General features: G+C 41.0%; 1 protein-coding gene across 1 annotated transcript; it reads left to right on the plus strand.

Annotated features, from left to right (window-relative positions):
• Window positions 1-385: 385 nt before the first annotated feature.
• Window positions 386-23057, plus strand: LOC129831354 (choline transporter-like protein 4). The gene is made up of 22 exons (XM_055894692.1): window positions 386-643; window positions 9650-9698; window positions 9919-9992; window positions 12500-12578; window positions 12862-12961; window positions 13428-13559; window positions 13758-13818; window positions 13918-14038; window positions 15080-15163; window positions 15522-15634; window positions 15778-15900; window positions 16040-16139; window positions 16276-16368; window positions 16523-16625; window positions 16830-17092; window positions 18452-18546; window positions 19096-19199; window positions 19334-19407; window positions 19580-19650; window positions 19808-19902; window positions 21527-21611; window positions 21766-23057. Exons 1-22 carry the CDS (start codon window positions 589-591, stop codon window positions 21882-21884), a joined length of 2193 nt encoding a protein of 730 aa, XP_055750667.1. The 5' UTR covers window positions 386-588; the 3' UTR covers window positions 21885-23057.
• Window positions 23058-23524: the final 467 nt, after the last annotated feature.

A 23524-nucleotide genomic window follows, 5' to 3' on the forward strand; every position in this document is an offset into this window, starting at 1 on the left:
GGTGGAGGAAATCCTTCCAGATATTATGTGGTTTTCTTACTGGGGAACGGAACAACTGTAACTGTGAAATCTTTGAAATTGTTGTATGTTGCGTTTATATTTTTGTTCAGTGTAAAATGTTTGTATTTGGTTATGTATGCCTCAAACATTTATCATACACAATTTGATCATTTTGAACTGAAATGTCATCAGATATGTTTGTTTGGGCATTTTAAGTAAAAGGTATTACGTAGGCATACAGCCAAATAATCAGAAAAATAATTTATTTCATTTACCACATGTAGACCCGCCTATCAAACAGCAGGGGAGATTTAGTAAAGGGAGGCCAAGGGGCGCTGCCCGCCCGTGCGCGCATGGAAGTGCGCATCCCACAGGTGCGTTCGTGATGTCACAACCCTAGTTACTGTAGCGCGAGGGAGAAAGATTTCTTCTAAGGAAGTTTGTTTTTTATTGTGCACACAGGTGTACTAACACCTTTTGAAACGTTGTTTTAGACTTTTTGATTATTTAACTTCGACTTGATTTACCTGGCCATTGGAACGTTTTAGACGAATATAAACTAGTAGAGGTGGTGGAAAAGCATAGGGAATGGGTAAAAAACTGAAGGAAGAGAGCTTGGATCCCGTAGATTCGTCGGAATATGGTGAGTTAATTTCACATCGCAGGTTATGTTACCTGGCTGGCTAGTATTTGTCTAACCACAGAGTAGTGTCACATTCTCTGTCTAAAATAAAACATTGTTATTTTTAGTTACTTGTCTGTAGTCTAGCCTATTTGCGTTTTTCAGTGATGAAAACAGACAGTTCCTTATGAGTGGTGAAAGCGATTGGGCCTAACTTTAACGTTACTTCTTCACTGGAGGTGTCACATTTGAGCCTATAGCCGATGACTGCATATTTGAATAGCCTAATAACAATTTGTGACATTGTCAATTGCTTAGTATTCAAGATTTAGATACATATGTAGTTATAGGCAAAGTTAACATTTAATTGTTTTCATGAAGCAAAGATATTATTGATGATGTATTTTACAAAAATACTACGTCAATAATTTATTTGGTTATTGCATCTTTCAAACTGTAAATATATCAATATATAAATACAATCAGTGATATAAAATCAATATTCAGTAAGCATTACAGTTTCACAATCTACATGTTTTTAGCTGAAACTGGCTAATTGACTGACTATCCGTGACTGACATAACAAGAAAAAAACTGCTGATGCACAACCACATTTCGAGATTGCAATTCATGTATTATACTATTCTAACTCTCAACAATAAGTTGAGACTCTGAGTTCTCCACCATCTGTTGCCCATCCCTGTTTAATGGCATGTCAATGCTTTTATGTAGGTTTTTGGATTAGATGGTGAAATATAGAGGAGGAAGTTAGATATTTATTGTATGAAAAACAAACTTTGTTGTGAGGCATTCATTCTCTTTCAGTCTGCTGTGTGTTGTGGTGGTGGTCTTTTGTTTTGCTTAAGTCCATCTCTGGGTGTGCCTATGTATTGTGTATAAAGGCTCACTGCATTAGTGTGACCTATTACATGTCCATTTTACTCAAGGTTTGTGTCCAAAATTGCACCATATTCCCCATATAGTCCACTAATTTTGAACAGGGCCCATAGGGCTCTCAAAAGTAGTGCACAATATCGGGAATAGGGTGCTATTTGGTCCTTAAACCCAGTTGTTTGCATGAGATTTATAGTCTATTGACATTCTGGCACTGCTATTCAAATAGCCATTCCATGTAAATTCAGCTGCCTCCTGGACAAGTAAAGGTGTCCATCCTGTTTCCTAAGAAGGAAGTGGGTTCACAGGGTTTCTCCCTACCACTTAGACAAGGCGACTTTGTTCCTTTTGAAGTCTTATGAGGAATCAAACATGTATTGCCATTGACAGAGATATTTCACCGTCTGCTTCTTTAATTATGTTAGATTTTTTGGGTTAAAGTTTCATTTGATTGAGAGGTCAAACGTTATGTGTTTTTTCATCCTGGTCAAAAGCCCTTGACGTCAGCAGTGTTTTGTGTTCTGATGTCAATTTTACTATTTAGAAATAATTGTGGTGTGGTTAATACTGAAAAGTCTACAATGATGGCCTGCTAATCATTGGCCAGTTATTTGTGTGAGGTGAGCTAGGCAAGCACTACAGAACATTGGAAAACCACGTTTGGAAGCCAATGATTAAACTAGACAGACACCAGACAAATCTTTCACCTCAGCTGCTTCTTCTAATATTGATACAAATTCTGGCACTATTAATTGGTACTGGTCCTGGCCTGGCTTTTAATTTCAGATGCTGTTAGAACAGGTCAGCTGCGCTCTCTCTGTTCTCTAGAGGCACCATGAGGTTGTGTTAGCAAGCTCCACAAAATAGTCAGCTGAGCGAGGGAATGGGTGAATTAAATACTGGGCTAACTAGTAGCTAAATCCTTTCCTTAAGCGCTCCCTTTCTGTGTAAGAAGAGGGTGGGGTGTGTGTGTACCCATAGTCGCACAGTCAAAAGTTTGTATCACTTAATTAGTTGACTGACGCTGGCCTTGACAACCCAATGCATGTTTCCTCATAGGCAGATTCGGTATAGGAGACACACACACACACTATGCAGCCTATCCAGGGGAGAATGGCTGGCCCTTCTCATTGAAGCAACAGAAGTTGTACTGCAGGTATTGTTAGTGGAAAACAGGACCCCCCCCCCCCATTATAGTGAATGTAAAAATGGCAATCTTCGTTGTCAATCTTTGTGTAAATAAAACACATTTTTGTGGAAAATCATGGTACCGATAATTGCTTCTAATACACCAGATGTATGTCCTTGAACCTATTTCTGTCTGTAATAAAGCTCTTTTGTGGGGAAAAACTCATTCTGATTGTCTGGGCCTGGCCCACCCAAGGCTGCACCCCTACACAGTCATGTGAAATCCATTGATTAGGGCCTAAGGAATTTATTTAAATTGACTGATTTCCTTATATGAACTGTAACTCAGTAAAATCATCAGTTGTTGCGTTTATATTTTTGTAGAGTGCATTCAGAAAGTATTCATACCCCTGGACTTTTTCCACAGTTTGTTACGATACAGCCTTCTAAAAATGATTTAAATTGTTTTTTCCCCCTCACCAATCTACACACAATACCCTTAATGACAAAGCAAAACAGGTTTTTAGAAATGTTTGCAATTTTTGTTATGGGAATATGACATTTAGACAAGTATTCAGACCCTTTACTCAGTACTTTGATGAAGTACTTTTGGCAGCAATTACAGCCTTGTCTTCTTGGGTATGACATTACAAGCTTGGCACACCTGTATTTGGGGAGTTTCTTCCATTCTTCTCTGCAGATCCTCTCAAGTTCTGTCAGGTTGGATGGGGAGCGTCACTGCACAGCTATTTTTAGGTCTCCAGAGATGTTCGATATGGTTCAAGACCAGGCTCTGGCTGGGCCACTCAAGGACATTGAGACTTGTCCCGAAGCCACTTGTGCGTTGTCTTGGAAGTGTGCTTAGTGTCGTTGTCCTGTTGGAAGGTGAACCTTCACCCCAGTCTGAGGTTCTGAGCACTTTGGAGCAGGTTTTCATCAAGGATATCTCTGTACTTTGCTCTGTTTATCTTTCCCTCAATCCTTACTAGTCTCCCAGTCCCTGCTGCTGAAAAACATCCCCACAGCATGATGCTGCCACCACCATGCTTCACGGTAGAGATGGTATTGGCCAGGTGATGAGCAGTGCCTGGTTTCCACCAGACGTGACGCTTGGCATTCAGGGCAAAGAGTTCAATCTTGGTTTCATCAGACCAGAGAATCTTGTTTCTCATGGTTTGAGAGTCCTTTAGGTCCCTTTTGGCAAACTCCAAGCAGGCTGTTGTGCTTTTTACTGAGGAGTGGCATCTGTCTGGATGCTGCTGAAATGGGAGAACCTTCCAGAAGGACAACCATCTCCACAGAGGAACTCTGGAGCTCTGTCAGTGACCATCGGGTTCTTAGTCACTTCCCTGACCAAGGCACTTCTCCCGTGATTGCTGAGTTTGGCTGGGCGGCCAGCTCTAGGAAGAGTCTTGGTGGTTCCAAACTTCTTCCACTTAAGAATGATGGAGGCCACTGTGTTCTTGGGGAACATCAATGCTGCAGACATTTGTTGGTACCCTTCTCCAGATCTGTGCCTCGACACAATACTGTCTCAGAGCTCTACGTACAATTCCTTTGACCTCATGACTTGGTTTTTGCTCTGACATGCACTGTCAACTGTAGACCGGTGTGTGCCTTTCCAAATCATGTCCAATCAATTGAATTTACCACAAGTGGAAACCTATCAAGTTGTAGAAACATCTCAATGATGATCAATAGAAACAGGATGAACCTGAGCTCTATTTTGAGTCTTATAGCAAAGGCTCTGAACTCTTATGTAAATTAGGTAATTTATTTTAGGTTTTGTAAATTTGCAAACATTTCTAAAAATCTGTTTTCACTTTGTCATTATGGGGTATTGTGTGTAGATTGATGAGGAAAATGTTTTATTTAATCCATTTTAGAATAAGGCTGTAATGTAACAAAATGTGGGAAAAGGGAAGGGGTTTGAATACTTTCCGAATGCACTGTAGTTGCCAATGGCAGCCTGCAGCCTGCAGTACCCCGGTCGGCCTTCAACTTGAGTTACTAAATGACAAGGGGCAGCACTGAGTTAGCCTGCAATGCCACTTCCTGGAGTAGCTCAAACTGCATGTTATGTCTCCAAGAGACACCATCTTAACAGGCTTAATTTGGCTTCAATGCACTGTTGTGTCTTCACATATGAATTAATGGTGTCACGTGATCGATGGCTTTGTCCATTCATATATACAGTCATAGAGCCTACCTCACTGTGTGCACAGTGATTAACATACGCTCCTAAAAAGTTATCACAACACCACATCACAACCCAAACAGTAATACCTCCCACGTGTATACCTCCTAATTGGACGAAGTTGTTGATCCTTTTACGTCACCACTCTATCCAAGGTCAAGCCAAATTACTTGAACTCACATACAGAGAGAGATCCATTGTTTGGGCCAAAGTACTGAAGTAAAAATGTCCTGACGTCTGAGGTTTTGTAGAATCCTAAATGCTTTATGCCATATTCTAGTGGAGCCGATGGTGGTTAAAAACCAGGAAGAATAAATACTACATCAGGAAAGGGTCACTGTCAGTCAGTTTCCAGGTAGTGATTTGCACCAAAAAGACAGCTCTGTATTCTGCTGTAATCTGATATTAGTTTACAGCCGGCAATGAGGCAGAGGAACAGGTTTCTTTGTTCGGGATATCCACATTCCTTCTCCCGGACTTTCACTAAGGTTATGTGTATTCTGTCAGTTGGAAGACAACAGCGTGCCTCATTCTAAAACGTTCATACAGTAGGCCTTGTAATTAGTAGCTGCAAAACAAACAGTATGATTGTCAACATCCTATACATTTATTGTGTACTCACTACAAAGCTTACATTTTCACTAATTTCCTTTCCACATGTAGTAGGCGATCTTCAGGAAGCTGTTATTGTTAGCAGTTGATGTTATTCTTCATTAACACAGAACCCAAAGCAAATAGGTTCATTCAAAGAGAACAATCATGCTGGGAAGTAGATGGTCGATGTTCCTCCTTCTCTGTCCTCAGTGTTTCTCTCCACAGAACAAAGTGATAATGTAATTTATAACCCCCAACCCTAGCCTGTGGTTGACCAATTATAATTCCTTGCAGTAAAATTGGGCAAATAACAAGTATCCTGTTTCAGACTCGGTGTATTGACAATTTGGACCAATGAGAACTTGACACATGTAGCTATGAGTCCCGGACTGAAATTCCTACACAGATTCTAAACAGATGTTGAACTGAAAATCAACGATTTCCATTGATCGTTAATTTCCTATTGACCTTTTACTACTGTGTATTTTTAAAATATTCTTCCATTACTAAAACATTGAGCTCTCATAAAACAAGATAAGTAGGTATATAGGATGTAACGGTCTCGTCAGATAATAGAGAATATACTAAAAGTCAATTCAGCAAGATTAATTTATTGGATATTTAGAGCTTCTTAAATTATATCTCTGAGTGAGACATTGTAGGCCATGGACATAATGAACAGTCCTACATTGTATATGTAAATTCACTAACTCGAAGTCATTGTAGACATGAGTGTTTTGCGTGCTTCCAATCAGTAATTGGTGTATAATGGCCAGCGAGACTGTTATTCTACCCCATAGCAGCCTAATTGAAATGAACAAAGTAAACCTCATGCTCAACTGCATATTCCTCGGACAGGTGCAATGTTCAAGGTGCTGTGTCTTTCATTTGTCATTTTATGAAGCCATTTTATTCTGGGATTTCGATTTGGTTTATTGTGAGGAGATGAGGAAGTGTCCATGAAACCAATAGCGTCTCTTAGAAATGTGTGGCTTGCCAAACAGGATACAGACCAAACAAAGGTAATTGCTTACTGTGATAAGGTGAATGGGAGTGAGTAGGGCTGTGACGGTACCAGTATTGCAATATTTTTTTTCCATGGAAGACATGAAAACACGAAGCAGACCAAACTCTGGGGTTAATTAAAAAGCTGTTGTATGCTATAGCTTTGGAAAAATAAATGTGACTCTGAATGACAACATAATGATCTTAGTTTCCAACATTAGGGCTGTTTTCCTGAAGAAGTTAAATCTGCCTTGTGTTTTGGTTCCTTGCCTTGACACTAACGAGTAACGTGATGCTGGTGTCGTCCCGGCCCTAGTTGTGAGTGACTATGAAATGCAGGGTTTCAGTGGAAAATGTCTGATGGAATATTTTGGGGGATCTGAGCATCCCTTTAAAAATGCACTGCTCTGCTTTGAGCCTGCTTCCTCCATCTTTGAATTCAAATTCAATTAAAATCTCCCCCATCACATACTGCCCCTTCTCTTTTGTTTTAGGCTACCTTTCTTTTAAGGTTGCATAAATCATAAAATTGTCATAAATACATTGACTTATTCAATGGAGAGATAAAAAGGGAGGGATAATGAGACATACAGTACCAGTCAAGTTTGGACACACCTACTCATTCCAGGGTTTTTCTTTATTTTTTACTGTTTTCTACATTGTAGAATAATAGTGAAGACATCAAAACTATGAAATAACACACATGGAATCATGTAGTAACCAAAAAAGTGTTTAACAAATCAAAATATATTTGAGATTCTTCAAAGTAGCCACCCTTGGCCTTGATGACAGCTTTGCACGCACTTGGCATTCTCTCAACCAGCTTCATAAGGTAGTCACTTGGAATGCATTTTAATGTTCAGGTGTGCCTTAAAAGTAATTTGTGGAATTTATTTTCTTCTTAATGCATTTGATGGCAATAACAGTTCAAATAAACAAAGAGAAATGACAGTCCATTACTTCAGTCAATCTGGAAAATGTCAAGAACTTTGAACGTTTCTTCAAGTGCAGTTGCAAAAACCATCAAGCGCTAAGATGAAACTGGCTCTCATGAGGACCGCCACAGGATAGGAAGACCCCGAGTTACCTCTGCTGCAGAGGATAAGTTCATTAGAGTTGCCAGCCTCAAATTGCAGCCCAAATAATTGCTTCAGAGTTCAAGTAACAGCTGAGTGGCGCAGTGGTCTAAGGCACTGCGTCTCAGCGCTAAAGGCGTCACTACAGACCCTGGTTTGATACCGGGCTGTATCACAACCGGCCGTGATCGGGAGTCCCATAGGGCAGAGCACAATTGGCCCAGCATCGTCCGGGTTACATTTACATTTTAGTCATTTAGCAGACGCTCTTATCCAGAGCGACTTACAGTAGAGTGCATACATTTTATTACATTTTACATTTCATTACATTTTACATTTCATTACCTTTTTTACATACTGAGACAAGGATATCCCTACCGGCCAAACCCTTCCTAACCCGGACGACGCTATGCCAATTGTGCGTCGCCCCACGGACCTCCCGGTTGCGGCCGGCTGCGACAAAAGACTGGTACTGCCAAACCCTTCCTAACCCGGACGACGCTATGCCAATTGTGCGTCGCCCCACGGACCTCCCGGTTGCGGCCGGCTGCGACAGAGCCTGGGCGCGAACCCAGCCCAGCCTGGGTGCGAACCCAGAGACTCTGGTGGTGCAGCTAGCACTGCGATGCAGTGCCCTAGACCACTGCCCCACCCGGGAGGACACAGTGTTAGGGGAGAGTTTGGCCGTGGTAGGCCGTCATTGTAAATAAGAATTTGTTCTTCACTGACTTGCTCGTTAAATAATAAAACAGACACATATCAACTGTTCAGAGGAGACTGTGTGAATCAGGCCTTCATGGTCGAATTGCTGAAAAGAAACCACTACTAAAAGACACCAATAAGAAGAAGAGACTTGCTTGGGCCAAGAAACACGAGCAATGGACATTAGACCGGTGGAAATCCAAATTTGAGATGTTTGGTTCCAACCGCTGTATCTTTGTGAGACACAGAGTAGGTAAACGGAGGATCTCCGCATGTGTGGTTCCCACCATGAAGCATGGAGGAGGAGGTGTGGGGGGGCTTTGCTGGTGACACAGTCTGTGACTTATTTAGATTCAAGTCACACTTATCCAGCATGGCTACCACAGCATTCTGCCACGATACGCCATCCTATCTGGTTTGGGCTTAGTGGGACTATCATTTATTTTTCAACAGGACAATGACCCAACGCACCTCCATGCTGTGTAAGGGCTATTTGACCAAGAAGGAGAGTGATGAAATGCTGCATCAGATGACCACAATCACCCGACATCAACCCAATTGAGATGGTTTGGAATGAGTTGGACCACAGAGTGAAGGAAAAGCAGCCAACAAGTGCTCAGCATATGTGGGAACTCCTTCAAGACTGTTGGAAAAGCATTCCAGATTAAGCTGGTTGAGAGAATGCCAAGAGTGTGCAAAGCTGTCAAGGCAAAGGGTGGTTAACTTGAAGAATCTCAAATATAAAATATATTTTCATATGTTTGAGTCTTTTTTTTTAGTTACTACGTGATTCCATATGTGTTATTTCATAGTTTTGATGAAACCCTCTAATGAGTAGGTGTGTGCAAACTTTTGACTGGTACTGTATATCTTAATAGTGCTCTATTTTTCTCCAATGGACAACTCTTAAGAAATGTTCTAGGAAGTGACACTAAGCAATGTAATTCCCGTAACCGTCATCATAACCCAGTCATCACCACCACAGCTCTCCAGTGTACTGTACAGATTGTACAACCTATAAAGGAGTGTCAAGGTCTTATTCTTTTTGCTCTATTTCCTCCTTCTCAAGCTGAAGACTGTCACTCATTAACTCAATGAGGTGCATACTAACAAAGGCTACTGTTGTTGCTTAGCAACAACCCCCCCCTCAATAAACCCTCAAACTCACAGGCACGCAATTCTCTCCATAGAATCTCACACACAGTAAAGCTATTTTGAATATCAATGCAAAATGCCTTTACTGAGAGAGGTTTTCCCCATGTATTCTATCTAATCTGACTACTATCAGCATTTTGATAACGTTTTTTTTGTGTGTTAATGTGCGGTCACAGTATGTGCATAAATAGCTTGACATTTATTTTGAAGAATAGACCTTCAGAAAATAGTTAAATTCTGTTATTGACCCATTATCTCTCTGTGTTTGCTTTTCAGGGGAACCTGCTCAGTATGACCCCACCTTCAATGGACCCATTCGGAAAAGGTAGCCTCTTCCGCTAAGTATCTCTCACTTATTATGCTCTCTACAAAGCCTACAAGCCTAGCCCTAACTATCACTATATCTCTGTATGCAAATTGTCCATTGTATGTCTAAAGTGCCTTGGTAGGCATACTTTCTGTAAAACAATTCTGCCCGGAGGCATGTATAACACAGCAATGCTCAAAATCACTTTGTGTGTTATTGTCTCCCCGTTCTCCCTCAGAGGCTGCACTGATGTCATCTGCTGTGTTCTCTTCATGGTCGTGATCCTTGGCTACATGGCAGTGGGAATTTTGGGTAAGATGGGCCATCTACGCACCTCCCACCTCTCTCAGACCTTTTCTCTCACTCACACAAACTTACATATTCCCTATGATAATTATTTTCTCTCTCTCGCGCCATTAGATGAAATCTGATTCCTGACGTTATCTCTCTCTGGCTGTCAACCTCTGACTCTTACGTCCCTTTTGAAACTCTGGTGTCCTCGCCATAACACCCTATGTAAATGTAGTATTAGCAGGCGGAATGCACAGTCTGGCTAAACAAAACCACAGTGACATAATCACCTTGGTCCCTTCCTCAATTCCAACAGCTTGTCAAAACACCACTCACAAGTGAGAACAGAACTCCATTATTGAGAGTGCACTGAAAACATAAGTTTGTCATTGATACTATGATTTCCTGACTTTTCCCCTCTTCAAGGTCTCAACCCTCACCCTTCTCTAGTATTATAAGGTATCTCTATGGCCTTGACATTCTCCTACTTTTCCTGTCTTTCGGTCGAAAGGCCTCCCTCATCTCTGACTCCCACCCACAGTGGTTTCGAAGAGCAGTTCCAAAGCAGAAGCTCACCCTCACCCATGACATCCATGACCTGTCATCAAACACATTCCAGCAGCCACTCACTCTGCCTTATCTAGAGTCAATAGAGCTGCCTGATAAGAAAGGAGGTCATATGAATATATGGCCAATATCAATAGCTTAGTATGTGATTAATGTGATAGGATATTGTGCATTGACCGGATATACAGTCGTGGCCAAAAGTTTTGAGAATGACACAAATATGAATTTTCACAGTCTGCTGCCTCAGTTTGTATGATGGCAATTTGCATATACTCCCGAATGTTATGAAGAGTGATCAGATTAAATGCAAAGTACCTCTTTGCCATGCAAATTACCTGAATCCCAAAAAAACATTTCCACTGCATTTCATCCCTGCCACAAAAGGACCAGCTGACATGTCAGTGATTCTCTCGTTAACACAGGTGTGAGTGTTGACGAGAACAAGGCTGGAGATCACTCTGTCATGCTGATTTGAGTTCGAATAACAGACTGGAAGCTTCAAAAGGAGGGTGGTGCTTGGAATCATTGTTCTTCCTCTGTCAACCATGGTTACCTGCAAGGAAACACATGCCGTCATCATTGCTTTACACAAAAAGGGCTTCACGGGCAAGGATATTGCTGCCAGTAAGATTGCACCTAAATCAACCATTTATCGGATCATCAAGAACTTCAAGGAGAGCGGTTCAATTGTTGTGAAGAAGACTTCAGGGCGCCCAAGAAAGTCCAGCAAGCGCCAGGACCGTCTCCTAAAGTTGATTCAGCTGCGGGATCGGGGAACCACCAGTACAGAGCTTACTCAGGAATGGCAGCAGGCAGGTGTGAGTGCATCTGCACGCACAGTGAGGCAAAGACTTTTGGAGGATGGCCTGGTGTCAAGAAGGGCAGCAAAGAAGCCACTTCTCTCCAGGAAAAACATCAGGGACAGACTGATATTCTGCAAAAGGTACAGGGATTGAACTGCTGAGGACTGGGATAAAGTCATTTTCTCTGAATCCCCTTTCCGATTGTTTGGGGCATCCGGAGAAAAGCTTGTCCGGAGAAGACAAGGTGAGCGCTACCATCAGTCCTGTGTCATGCCAACAGTAAAGCATCCTGAGACCATTCATGGGTGGGGTTGCTTCTCAGCCAAGGGAGTGGGCTCACTCACAATTTTGCCTAAGAACACAGCCATGAATAAAGAATGGTACCAACACATCACACAGAGCAACAACACACAGAGCAACTTCTCCCAACCATCCAGGAACAGTTTGGTGATGAACAATGCCTTTTCCAGCATGATAGAGCACCTTGCCATAAGGCAAAAGTGATAACGAAGTGGCTCGGGGAACAAAACGTCGATATTTTGGGTCCATGGCCAGGAAACTCCCCAGACCTTAATCCCATTGAGAACTTGTGGTCAATCCTCAAGAGGCGGGTGGACAAAAAACACACAAATTCTGACAAACTCCAAGAATTGATTATGCAAGAATGGGCTGCCATCAGTCAGGATGTGGCCTAGAAGTTAATTGACAGCATGCCAGGGCGCATTGCAGAGGTCTTGAAAAAGAAGGGTCAACACTGCAAATATTGACTCTTTGCATCAACTTCATGTAATTGTTAATAAAAGCCTTTGACGCATATGAAATGCTTGTGATTATACTTCAGTATTCCATAGTAACATCTGACAAAAATGTATAAAGACACTGAAGCAGCAAACTTTGTGAAAATTAATATTTGTGTCATTCTCAAAACTTTTGGCCATGACTGTACAGTAGGCCATTTATTGAAAAGGGTGGTGGTTTAGTATATAAAATTACCAAAACCAGGTAATTGATGTAAATGAGCTTTGTATGTTCATTTGGTTTCCTTTTTGACACATTTAATTAATTAATGAATTTGCTCATGTGTTCTTTGACTGTGGTGAATATATTGGTGTCCCCACGTCTCTATTAGATATTGATGTGTTTTTATATTTCCATCAGCCTGGCTTTATGGTGATCCCCGGCACGTCCTCTACCCACGGAACTCTACTGGAATGTTCTGTGGCATCGGGCTCAATGTGTAAGGACCTCTCTGGTGTTTGATGTGCTTGAACTAGAAGTCCTTTATGAACCATCAAGTATTTTATTCAGAAGTTCAGAACACTTGATGCTATGTAATGTGAATTTACTAATCATGCATTTTTGCCATGATTGGCCACATTTTCCGCTTTTATCTGTTGCATCTGAGTCAGACATTTCATCATTACATAATAATTCAAGCTTGGCATGCCTCACTACGTACTGAACTGTCATGTTCTATATTTCGTTCAGAATGCATAGTTTGGTAACTTTTCCTTTCGCAGAGCTCAACCCAGCGTGTTCTACTTTGACATACTGAAATGTGCCACATCAATCAACGTCATGGCCGCCGTCCTTAATGGGTTACAGTGCCCCACCACACAAGTACAGTAACATCACACCTATATAATATCTTAGTTCCTTTAAAGGCTGATGTCAGGAGTAATAAGGAACTCTGTGCACATCTCCAATTTCCCATTGTGTGTGTTTATACTCTTATTAATACCTGGGTCCAATTTGTATGTATATCTAATGTCTTCATCAAGCCGCTGGGAATCATACAAGTTGTCTTCTATTTCATTTGTGTGAGGTCTTTCTTTCATTGTCTCTACATTCCCAAATTACTTACTGACTTTCTTGTCCTCATGGGGAAATTTTGCAGCAGTGTTATGTACACGTTTAATGTGGCATTTAAATACTAAACTAAATTGACAATAAAACTTTCATAAGTTACATACCAATAAAACATTTAAAAAAAAAAAAAAAAAAAATGTCATGTGTTTCTCCATATCTGAGACAGGCATCACGTTTATGTCACGAAGTGAAGACCTCTTCTTTCCTCACTCTGCAGGTGTGTGTGGAAAAGTGCCCAGATGTATTCTGGGCTCTGAATCCTTTGGCCTACTTACCGAAAGCCAACCCACAAGACTACTTCAACCAATCACTCTGCGTGCCATCCTTTGACCTAGCATCAACTAAACTGGTAAGTCCCATCCTATTCTTACGGAGGTTTGTAAATTCACTTCTTTAGATAGGCTTTCATTGATCATTGTTGTCACTGACTCCTCAAAGCCTTGGACTATCTTTTGGAAATAGATTTAACAGGAGGGGTTTCCCAGTTTTTTTTACTCTATGTAGCTGAAGATAGTAGTTTATCCTTTTTTCCCCCTTTGCCTCTCAGAAAGTTAAAGAAATTGTGGATCAAGAGCTGTGCCCGTTCTTCTACACTCCTACAATCTCTGGTGAGTGTGCCTTTTTTCATATTTAATTTCATAAATTACAGATCTAGATGCTTTTAAGTCATTTAAATGTAAATATTTCTAATGTTTTCCTCTATCTAGTGCTGGGAAGATGCATACCTGATGTTACCGCTCTGAAAAATATTCCTAAAGACTTTGCCAATACGCCAGGCTTGCCATCAAGCATCAATGATACAGTCAATGGCATCAGGAATGCCACAGGGTAGGGGGTGTTACACACACACACACACACACACACACACACACACACACTGTAAATACCCATTAATAACCCATAATCTTTCTTTCTCACTGCCAGTGATTGGTCCTTGATTGAGTGAGTTAAATTGATATCACATCAATATAGTAGACTAGTTCCTTTGTGTAGACTTAGATCTGTGTTAGCATGTTTGTGTTAGTGTCTTGCTTTATGATAGTGGTAGCCCTTTGCCCCATACCCTCGTAGTCATCTGCCCTGTCATTTAGCTCCAGTAGTACCCTTGCACATGGCTAGAACATTACTTTTAGTATTAGCTTTTAGTACAGAATCGATCCACAAAGCCTTGGGTTGATTCTGAGGAGAATATTAACACAGAGTCTGACCATGATGTCCAGACCTGAGTGGTCATTTTAGAATGTCAATTAACTTATAATAAGACTTAAGATAAGTAGGCTATTAGACTTATATGTTCATCCTTTGACACATAAAACACATGAGCATGTGTAATAGTGGGCACTTGTTAGTATTTGATACAGAAACAACCCAAGGATCTGTCAGTCGGCTCTAGTTGTACAACCTCCCAAATTACCCCTCAATGTGCTGTAGTTAACAATACACTTACTGGTACTGAATACCAGCAGTCAAAGAAAGCTTTTAATGTTACCATCTCTTTGTATTGAGCTCTATAAATACCACCAATGTATTTTTATTTTACCTTTATTTAACTAGGCAAGTCAGTTAAGAACAAGTTCTTATTTACAATGACGGCCTAGGAACAGTGGCAGAACGACAGAATTTTACCTTGTCAGCTCGGGGATTTGATCTAGCAACCTTTCGGTTACTGGCCCAACGCATGAATGTACTATTACGAAGAAACCTCTTTTTATATTTCTCTTTCTTTGTTCCTCTCATCTCCTCTACTTCTAAATCTTCTGTGCTTTTATCTTTATTTATCGTGTAGTACTCTGCATCATGCTGTTTTGTGTCAGAGACATTGTCAGTAATTACTAGCGTTAACAGGTCTTTTCCCGGTTTGTGTTGTAGTGACATAGTAAACGGCTTCAATGCCAAGGAGATCGGAGTGAGAATCTTTGAGGACTTTGCGTCATCATGGCAGTGGATCATCGCGTGAGTCTCTCTCGGGCTCATTTTCAACTACTGCCAGATACTTGTCAATTCACAGTTTCCATTGTCCTGTACTGTTGTATTAGAACAGGATAAACCAGAACATGTTGCGTTGTTGTTCATCTTCTCAGCTGATCTTTCAGTTTACACAAATGTAACTCATTAAATATAAGATATGCTCGACTAAGAATCTAACATTTTATTAGAGATGGCATGCTTATTAGGACCGGAACGATACATATGACCTGAAATGTATCTTATTTTTCTTTCTTATTCTCCTCTACCTCCTTTTAACTTGACCCTCTCCGCTCTTCCAATCCTGTCTTACTCTGCTGTGTACCTTTCTCCTCTCCTCCCTCAGTGCTCTAGTCATAGCCATGGTTGTCAGTTTTCTGTTCCTCCTCCTGTTGCGGTTCATCGCCCCTGTTATGGTCTGGGTCCTTATATTTGGAGTTTTGGCAGTAGGTGCCTATGGTAAGTCATTGATGATAATAATATGTCTACTAACATGTTTGTAGTGTATCTCTAGGTTTATATGTAGGTCACAGTTTAAGAACATTGACTTTTCAGGGTGGTTAAAGCATCTTATTTCTCTCTCTTGCTCTGTCTGTCTGTAGGTATATATCACTGCTGGTGGGAATACGACAACTACAGAAAGTCGACCGTCTCCATCACTGACATAGGCTTCACCACCGACTTCAAGGTCTACCTTCAGGTCAAGGAGACCTGGCTGGCCTTCCGTGAGTCTGATATTACACATGCTCTTTTTATGTCTCTGTTTTTCTCTGTTTACAGACTGACAGACATGCCTTTCTGATGACAACTTTGTACCGTTGTGTTGACCTATCTGCCTTCTCTCTCTTATTCTTTCTCGCTCAGTGATAATCCTATCTGTGGTAGAGGGTATTCTTCTCCTGACCTTGATCTTTCTACGGACCAGAATCCTCATCGCCATCGCTCTCATCCAGGAGTCCAGCAAGTGAGTCAAGTTAGATATGAGCCAGGATTACACATACTGGCCCATACTTACACACACACATACCCATGTATTGTGACAAATATTCCACCAATATTGTGATACAACCTAACTTTTCAGCACACGTAATGTTTTGCAGGGCTGTCAGTCACATGATGTCTACACTGTTCTACCCTCTCGTCACCTTTGTTCTCCTGGTGGTGTGTGTGGCCTACTGGGGTATCACTGCTCTGTATCCTCTCTGTCGTGTAAATATTTGAGTATTTTACACTGCCTATTATAATTTTATGACAAATAATCATAAGGTCTGTTTTGTATCTGTGTTCTACTGAGCACTGTCTACAAACTCCACGGTATCGTTAACCCACTTAACAGAAGATGTTTAGGTATCTGGCCACTTCAGGCATTCCAGTGTACAAAGTGGTGACTCTCAACTCTACTCAGGGTAACTGTGGCCAAATCGGCGGCAATGTGACCTGTGACCCACAGGTAAGTGTCCCTGATGAACTTTGACCCCATAGAGATAGATGCATAAGCCCAACTCAGATATCAGAAACACACACAAAATGTGTGTACTTGCTTCAGCCATCTACGTAAAAAAAAAAATGAATATCTGTTTGACCCCTTTCCGTGTCTCCATTCATATTTCATCCCTTCCTCTTTCATCTCTCCCCCCTCCTCTCTTTCCCTCAGACATTCTACAACTCTACAGACTACTCGTGGTGCCCGTCGGCGCGCTGCATCTTCATCAAGTACAACAACGAGGGCCTGCTGCAGAGGAACCTGTTTAACCTGCAGATCTACAACGTGGTGGCCTTCCTGTGGTGCATCAACTTTGTCATCGCCCTGGGCCAGTGCACCCTGGCTGGGGCCTTCGCCTCCTACTACTGGGCCTTCAGCAAGCCCTCAGACATCCCCACCTTCCCCTTGTCCCAGGCCTTCATCCGCACGCTACGGTAAGGGTGTAGACACGTTTCAGCAGTCGGGCTGTGGTGGTGCCTTTCCTTGCCAGAGTGTCCAGACCATATACTTGTACAGTTATAATTTGAGCCAGAATCCAATTAGTATTTTGTTATCTATCCATTCAACTAACTCCCTTTCTCCCCATATGTCCATAGCTGTGTTCAAATACTCAAACTAACCGTACATAGCTGTGTTCAAATACTCAAACTAACCGTACTATTTGTTACGTGAATTGAGTATATAGTATGCTTATTGGTTATAGTATGGATATAGTTAGTATGCCAAAAGTTCCCAGAATATCGTACTAAATTTGCCAAAATACGAAGTACACATTCAGTGGACACTATTTCCATGCTGTTAGGGCCCATAGTGCAATTCTTCAGAGAATAGGCGTGGCTTCATAACTTTTCAGAGTTGAAGAAAATGGCAGAAAAGATGCAGCCGAAGTCAGTCGAAAGTGGATACAAATTCATTGCTTTAACTAATTTAGACAAATGTTGAGCAATGTAATAAAGTAATGACTTTTCAAATAAGTTACGTTACACGTTATGTTGGCCGACAACTTGTTAACTACTCTCTCCTTACGAACCGCATAGCATTACACCAGTATGTACGGTATGTAAGCTAGTTACCTAAGGTTAGTTGCCTACTAAGACATTGAACTTGCCAGGAAGTATAACTACCCCACCCACGTTTATTGACTTGATTATTCACATCATTCTACTCTGATTTCGGAGCACTCTCGCTCAGAATAACTGGTGAATATAGGAACGCTCAACACCAGTTGACTATAGCGGGTGTCAGTAGACATTGGCAAAAAAAGCATAGCTAATTTAATTGTTGCCAGCAGCACAGTTAGTCACCAACTCTCTGGATAACATGAAAACTGCCTAACCAGCTCTGCTAGGGTGATTAAAATGGTCAGAGTGAGGTGTTCTCTCATTTGTGTCTGGAAGTAGCTAGCCAACGTTAGCCAGTTCGCTTGGGTGCTTGACTGACCTACTCCTCGGCCAGAGCGTCCAGTTTGCGCTCTGAGCGAAACGCTCTGAATTTAAGGACAGACAATCTGACAATGCTCTGGATTTATGAGCGCACTCTAGCACTCCAGATTGAATTTAAGAACACACCCGAAATTGTAAAATGTTTAGCTAGTCATCTGTTATGCTAACAAGCTAGCAAGATGTTGCATAGCAACAGCATCAACTTCCGGTAGACAGGCGAAGCTCTAGTACGCGCAACTGAAACGATACCGTTCGTTTACAATATACTAAAATGAACTAATAGTATATACTCATTAAGTATACAGTATGTTAGAATGGGTATTCGAACACAGCTGATGTTGCTTCTCTTAGATACCATGTTGGCTCCCTGGCGTTTGGTGCTTTGATCCTCACCCTCATCCAGGTAGTTCGAATCATCCTGGAGTACCTGGACCACAAGACCAGAGGTAAGGCTGGATTTTCCCTTGGAAACCTGTTATTGTTATCCGATTAACCTCTTAGAGTCGATATCTGCGCACCTACGGAAATCGAAATTGGCCTAATATGGAACTAGTCAATTATGCCAAGCTCTCACATAATGCATGTTGTAATGTAAGGGTAATGGAGCTCCCCAGCTTGTAGTCGTAAAACCCGGAAATTAGTTACCTCTGGTTCGTTCAGCCATCCGTATGGGGAAAGAATAGGGTTTTTGAATAAATGCTGAAAAAAGGTCTGAGGTTAACATAGGCTTAGGAGATCTTATACTTTTTGTTCTATGAGATAATAGCAGTCAACATTACCTTTTGAATTATGAAGCCTTTGTTGTTTTTCATGACATAAAACGTATGAGATATCCTACACCTGTGTTGACCACATACTTAAAAAAAATGTTTTTGCCTTTTATCCAAAAACCTTACAAAAACACCATTAATTTTTCCCATAGGCTTTTTGAATAAACAATGGTGGAGTTCGTGCCTACAAAAAGACGCCATTACTATTTCTCTCTTTCTCTCTAGCGGCTCAAAACCCCTGTGCTCGGTTCCTTATGTGCTGTCTGAAGTGTTGCTTCTGGTGTCTGGAGAAGTTCATCAAGTTCCTCAATAGAAACGCCTACATCATGGTCAGTCTCTACTACATCCTCACATGTACCTGTTAACTACAACTACGTGTCTGTCAATCTCTCCCTCAGTTCCCCCAGTGTAGAGTATTTCTGGTAGGCTATGTATCTAATACACAGTCCTCTTTTTCCCAAAGATTGCCGTATATGGAAAAAACTTCTGTGTCTCCGCGAAAAACGCATTCATGCTTCTAATGAGGAACATTGTCAGGTGTGTGTTCTAGTATTGGTTGGTATGCCTGTGGGAATGTGTAGACTTGTTCCCCCCCCCCCCCCCCCTCTTACATAAGAACATTTGCATGGATTTGATTGACTGCTGTGAAACCATAGCTGAATGCTGGGGATGTGTTTCCCTGACGTGCTGACTGTGCCTCTCTCCTCAGGGTGGTGGTGTTAGATAAAGTGACGGACCTGCTGCTCTTCTTTGGGAAGCTGCTAGTGGTGGGAGGAGTAGGTAAGATGACAAACACCAACATAATTATTATGCTGTTTATCATTAGTCATGTTTCTGAATAGGAGCTCCTTTTGTGCATTTTACAGGCCAGAAGTGTGATTAGATAACCTGTCTAAATTAATCGAATCTTTAACCAACTTTCCTCTTCTCTTCTCAGGTGTCCTGGCTTTCTTTTTCTTCTCTGGCAGAATAAGACTACCAGGCAGCAATTTCCGTACTGAAATGCTCAACTACTACTGGATGCCCATTATTGTAAGTGACAGAAAAGTATTCAGATCCCTTCACATTTTGTTACGTTACAGCCTTATTCTAAAATGGGTTCAATTAAAATAGTTCCTCATCAATTTACACATAATACCACATAATGACAAAGCGAAAACAGGTTTTTTCTTTATTTTTGCACATTTACAAAAAATCAAAAACTGAAATGCCTTATTTACATAAGTATTCAGACCCTTTGCTATGAGACTCAAAATAAGCTCAGGTGCATCCTGTTTCCATTGAGCATCCTTGAGATCTTTCTACAACTTGATTGGAGTCTACCTGTGGTAAATTCAATTGATTGGACATGATTTGGAAAGGCACACACCTGTTTATATAACGTCACACAGTTGGCAGTGCATTTCAGAGCAAAAACCAAGCCATGAGGTTGAAGGAATTGTCCGTAGAGCTCCAAGACAGGATTGTGTCGAGGCACAGATCTGGAGAAGGGTACCAACAAATGTCTGCAGTATTGAAGGTTCCCAAGAACACATAGAAGAAGAAGTTTGGAAGTAAATAGAAGAAGTTTGGAACCACTAAGACTCTTCCTAGAGCTGGCTGCCCAGGCCAACTGAGCAATTGGGGGAGAAGGGCCATGGTCAGTGAGATGACCAAAAACCCGATGGTCACTCTGACAGAGTTCGAGTTCCTCTGTGTAGATGGAGAACTTTCCAGAAGGACAACCATCTCTGCAGCACTCTACCAATCAGGCCTTTATGGTAGAGTGGCCAGACACGAGACACTCCTCAGTAAAAGGCACATGACATCCCCCTTGGATTTTACCAAAAGGCACCTAAAAGACTCTCAGACCATGAGAAACAAGATTCTCTGGGATGTGTGCTTTGTCCAATATTTTTATTTAATTTATTTTTATGTTTTAATCCCAACCCCGTCCCCGCAGGAGGCCTTTTGGTAGGCCGTCATTGTAAATCAGAATTTGTTCTTAACTGACTTGCCTAGTTACATAAAGATAAAATAAATTATGAAACCAAGTTTGAGCTATTTGGCCCCCTATGCCAAGTGTCACGTCTTGAGGAAACCAGGCTCCGCTCATCACCTGGCCAATACCATCCCTATGGTGAAGCGTGGTAGCAGCATCATGCTTTGGGAATGTTTTTCAACAGCAGGGACTGTGAGACTAGTCAGGATCAAGGGAAAGATGAACGGAGCAAAGTACAGAGAGCTCCTTGATGAAAACCTGCTTCAGAGCGCTCAGGACCTCCAGACTGGGGTGAAAGTTCACCTTCCAACAGGACAACGACCCTAAGCACACAGCCAAGACAACGCAGGGGCGGCTTCGGGACAAGTCTCTGAATGTCGTTGAGTGGCCCAGTTTTTTAAACATTTTTTATAAATGTACAAACATTTCAAAAACTTTTTTTTGCTTTGTCATTAAGGGTTATTGTGTGTATATATATATTTTTTTCATCCATTTTAGAATAAGGCTGTAATGTAAAAAAATATGTTTTTGAAAAAGTGAAGGGGTCTGAATACTTTCCGAATGCACTGTATTTACAGGTATTCCATAGTGGAAGTGAAAGAAGCAGTTAACGATCAATGAAATGTGTGTTAGAGAAAGTAATTGACAGTGGTGTGTATGTCTTTGTGGTAACAGGTGGTTGTGGTGGGAGCGTACCTCATTGCTCATGGATTCTTCAGTGTGTACAACATGTGTGTGGACACACTTTTCCTCTGCTTCTGTGAGTAGAGCACCTCCAGCACCACACATCACTGTATTATATACTGAGCAGTCACACATTACATTGCTAAATTTCTTGCTTCGTTGCACAAAAACATCTTTCAACATACCTGTCTATTGATTTTCTCGCTTCCTTCTTGCTCCCTTTCTCACAGTGGAGGACTTGGAGCGACATGACGGAACGATGCAGAAGCCATACTACATGTCCAAGAACCTGATGAAAATCCTCAATAAAAAGAACAAGGGACCTAAAAAGGGCAAAGGAAAGGATTGATGAAATATTGCCTTGATATTAATCACTGTATAGCACAGTCACTTTCAACAACCTAGAAATACCCAAAAACATCACATCCTAGAAATCAAATTTTGTTTTTTTAGTTATGTTTCAGCCTTATCACGCCTTCCGTTTACACAAATTTGATCACTTTTTTTGCACTTTCAATTTGAGATTACATGTGGTGACCACACGTGTGAACGGAGAAATAGCTGGAACGTAAAAAAATCTCATAACAATTTGAATTGACCAAAGCTAGAGCTGTTTATTAGTCTCTGACCAAAACCAAATGATTATTCTCTTGCAGTGCTTATTTGTTTTCAGAAAAGAGACCATTTTCTCAAGTGAACAAATTATTTATCAGATAGAACAAAAGCTTTTGAGACAGATCATCACAATAATAGTTTTAAATACTTTTTTATGATCCTCAGTACTCTGTGTATGATTTCACGTCAAGGTCTGTTTATTATTATTTTTTTGTTAAAGTAACGCTAACAGTTTTTATGATTTTATTTTTTTGTTTTTATATGTAGATATTTATTAATCATTTTGACAATTATTAAAGGCTTTTATAACGGTATTTTTTTTTATTTTTTTATCCATGCTGACATTACCTGTATGTTGCCTTGCGTAATGATGGATTCCTCTATAGGAAAATAGCTCTAGTTTATTTCACACATCTGCTTAAAGCATTGGTGCATGTGAACTTCTGAAATGCTCTGTTGAATCATGACACTTGCAGGCACTTGTACATGGGCGCTGAAGGCGAAGCTCTCTTTAGCAGAACATATCGCAAGTCAAGGGTATGAGGTGTCTGAACTGGGGCCCTATTTATATTCTTAAAAGTACTGGACCCTGAAACAAATCAAATTCAGTCTAGAGAGTCTGTTCATCCATTTGGCTGCACTAAACACAATTAATTTTAGTTGTCAAATATTAATGTTAATTTACCTCGCATACTACGACTCAATATCTCATGTCAAAATCTCACTACATTCCTCAACCTCTTGTCTGCGGAGATCCAGAGAGAAAAGTCACGTGGGGGTCTGCAGTCGTCATGTGTCGTGATCTACTACAGGATAGACTCATCATGTGATCGGGCAATAGTCCAGTACATGAGAGCGCGTGCCTTTTTATTGTTAAATCATTTGTAATAAAGTCACATTAACTGGATTTTAAGCTTTATTTTTTAAAAGCTTTTTCAAACTTAAACTTTCCCCTTTTCTTTTTATGTCAAATGGTCCAGCACCATCCTCAGGCAATTTCGTACATTTTTGTTGTAATTCCATTTTCTGGAAAAGGCTTAAAATAAAGGTTAAATCCAGGTCATGATCAACCAAAACACAGGGCACTGGTAAATAGTATTACATTGCAGGTTTCTGGCTTTTGTTCTCTTAGTCATCAGCTCGACTATAATCATACTACAAGCATAGCAATAGATGGCATACACCTGATCCAGCTATTTTAGTTTACAGTGAAGCAGAGTATAAGCTGCCTGAACAAAAATATAAACACAACATGTAAGGTGTTGGTCCCATGTTTCATGAGCTGAAACAAAAGATAAATGTTCCATACGCACAAAAAATTTGGTTCACAAATTTTACATCCCTGTTAATGAGCATTTCTCCTTTGCTAAAATA

The sequence above is a fragment of the Salvelinus fontinalis genome, chromosome 32 (assembly GCF_029448725.1).
Source record: "Salvelinus fontinalis isolate EN_2023a chromosome 32, ASM2944872v1, whole genome shotgun sequence".
NCBI classification, from domain to species: domain Eukaryota; kingdom Metazoa; phylum Chordata; class Actinopteri; order Salmoniformes; family Salmonidae; genus Salvelinus; species Salvelinus fontinalis.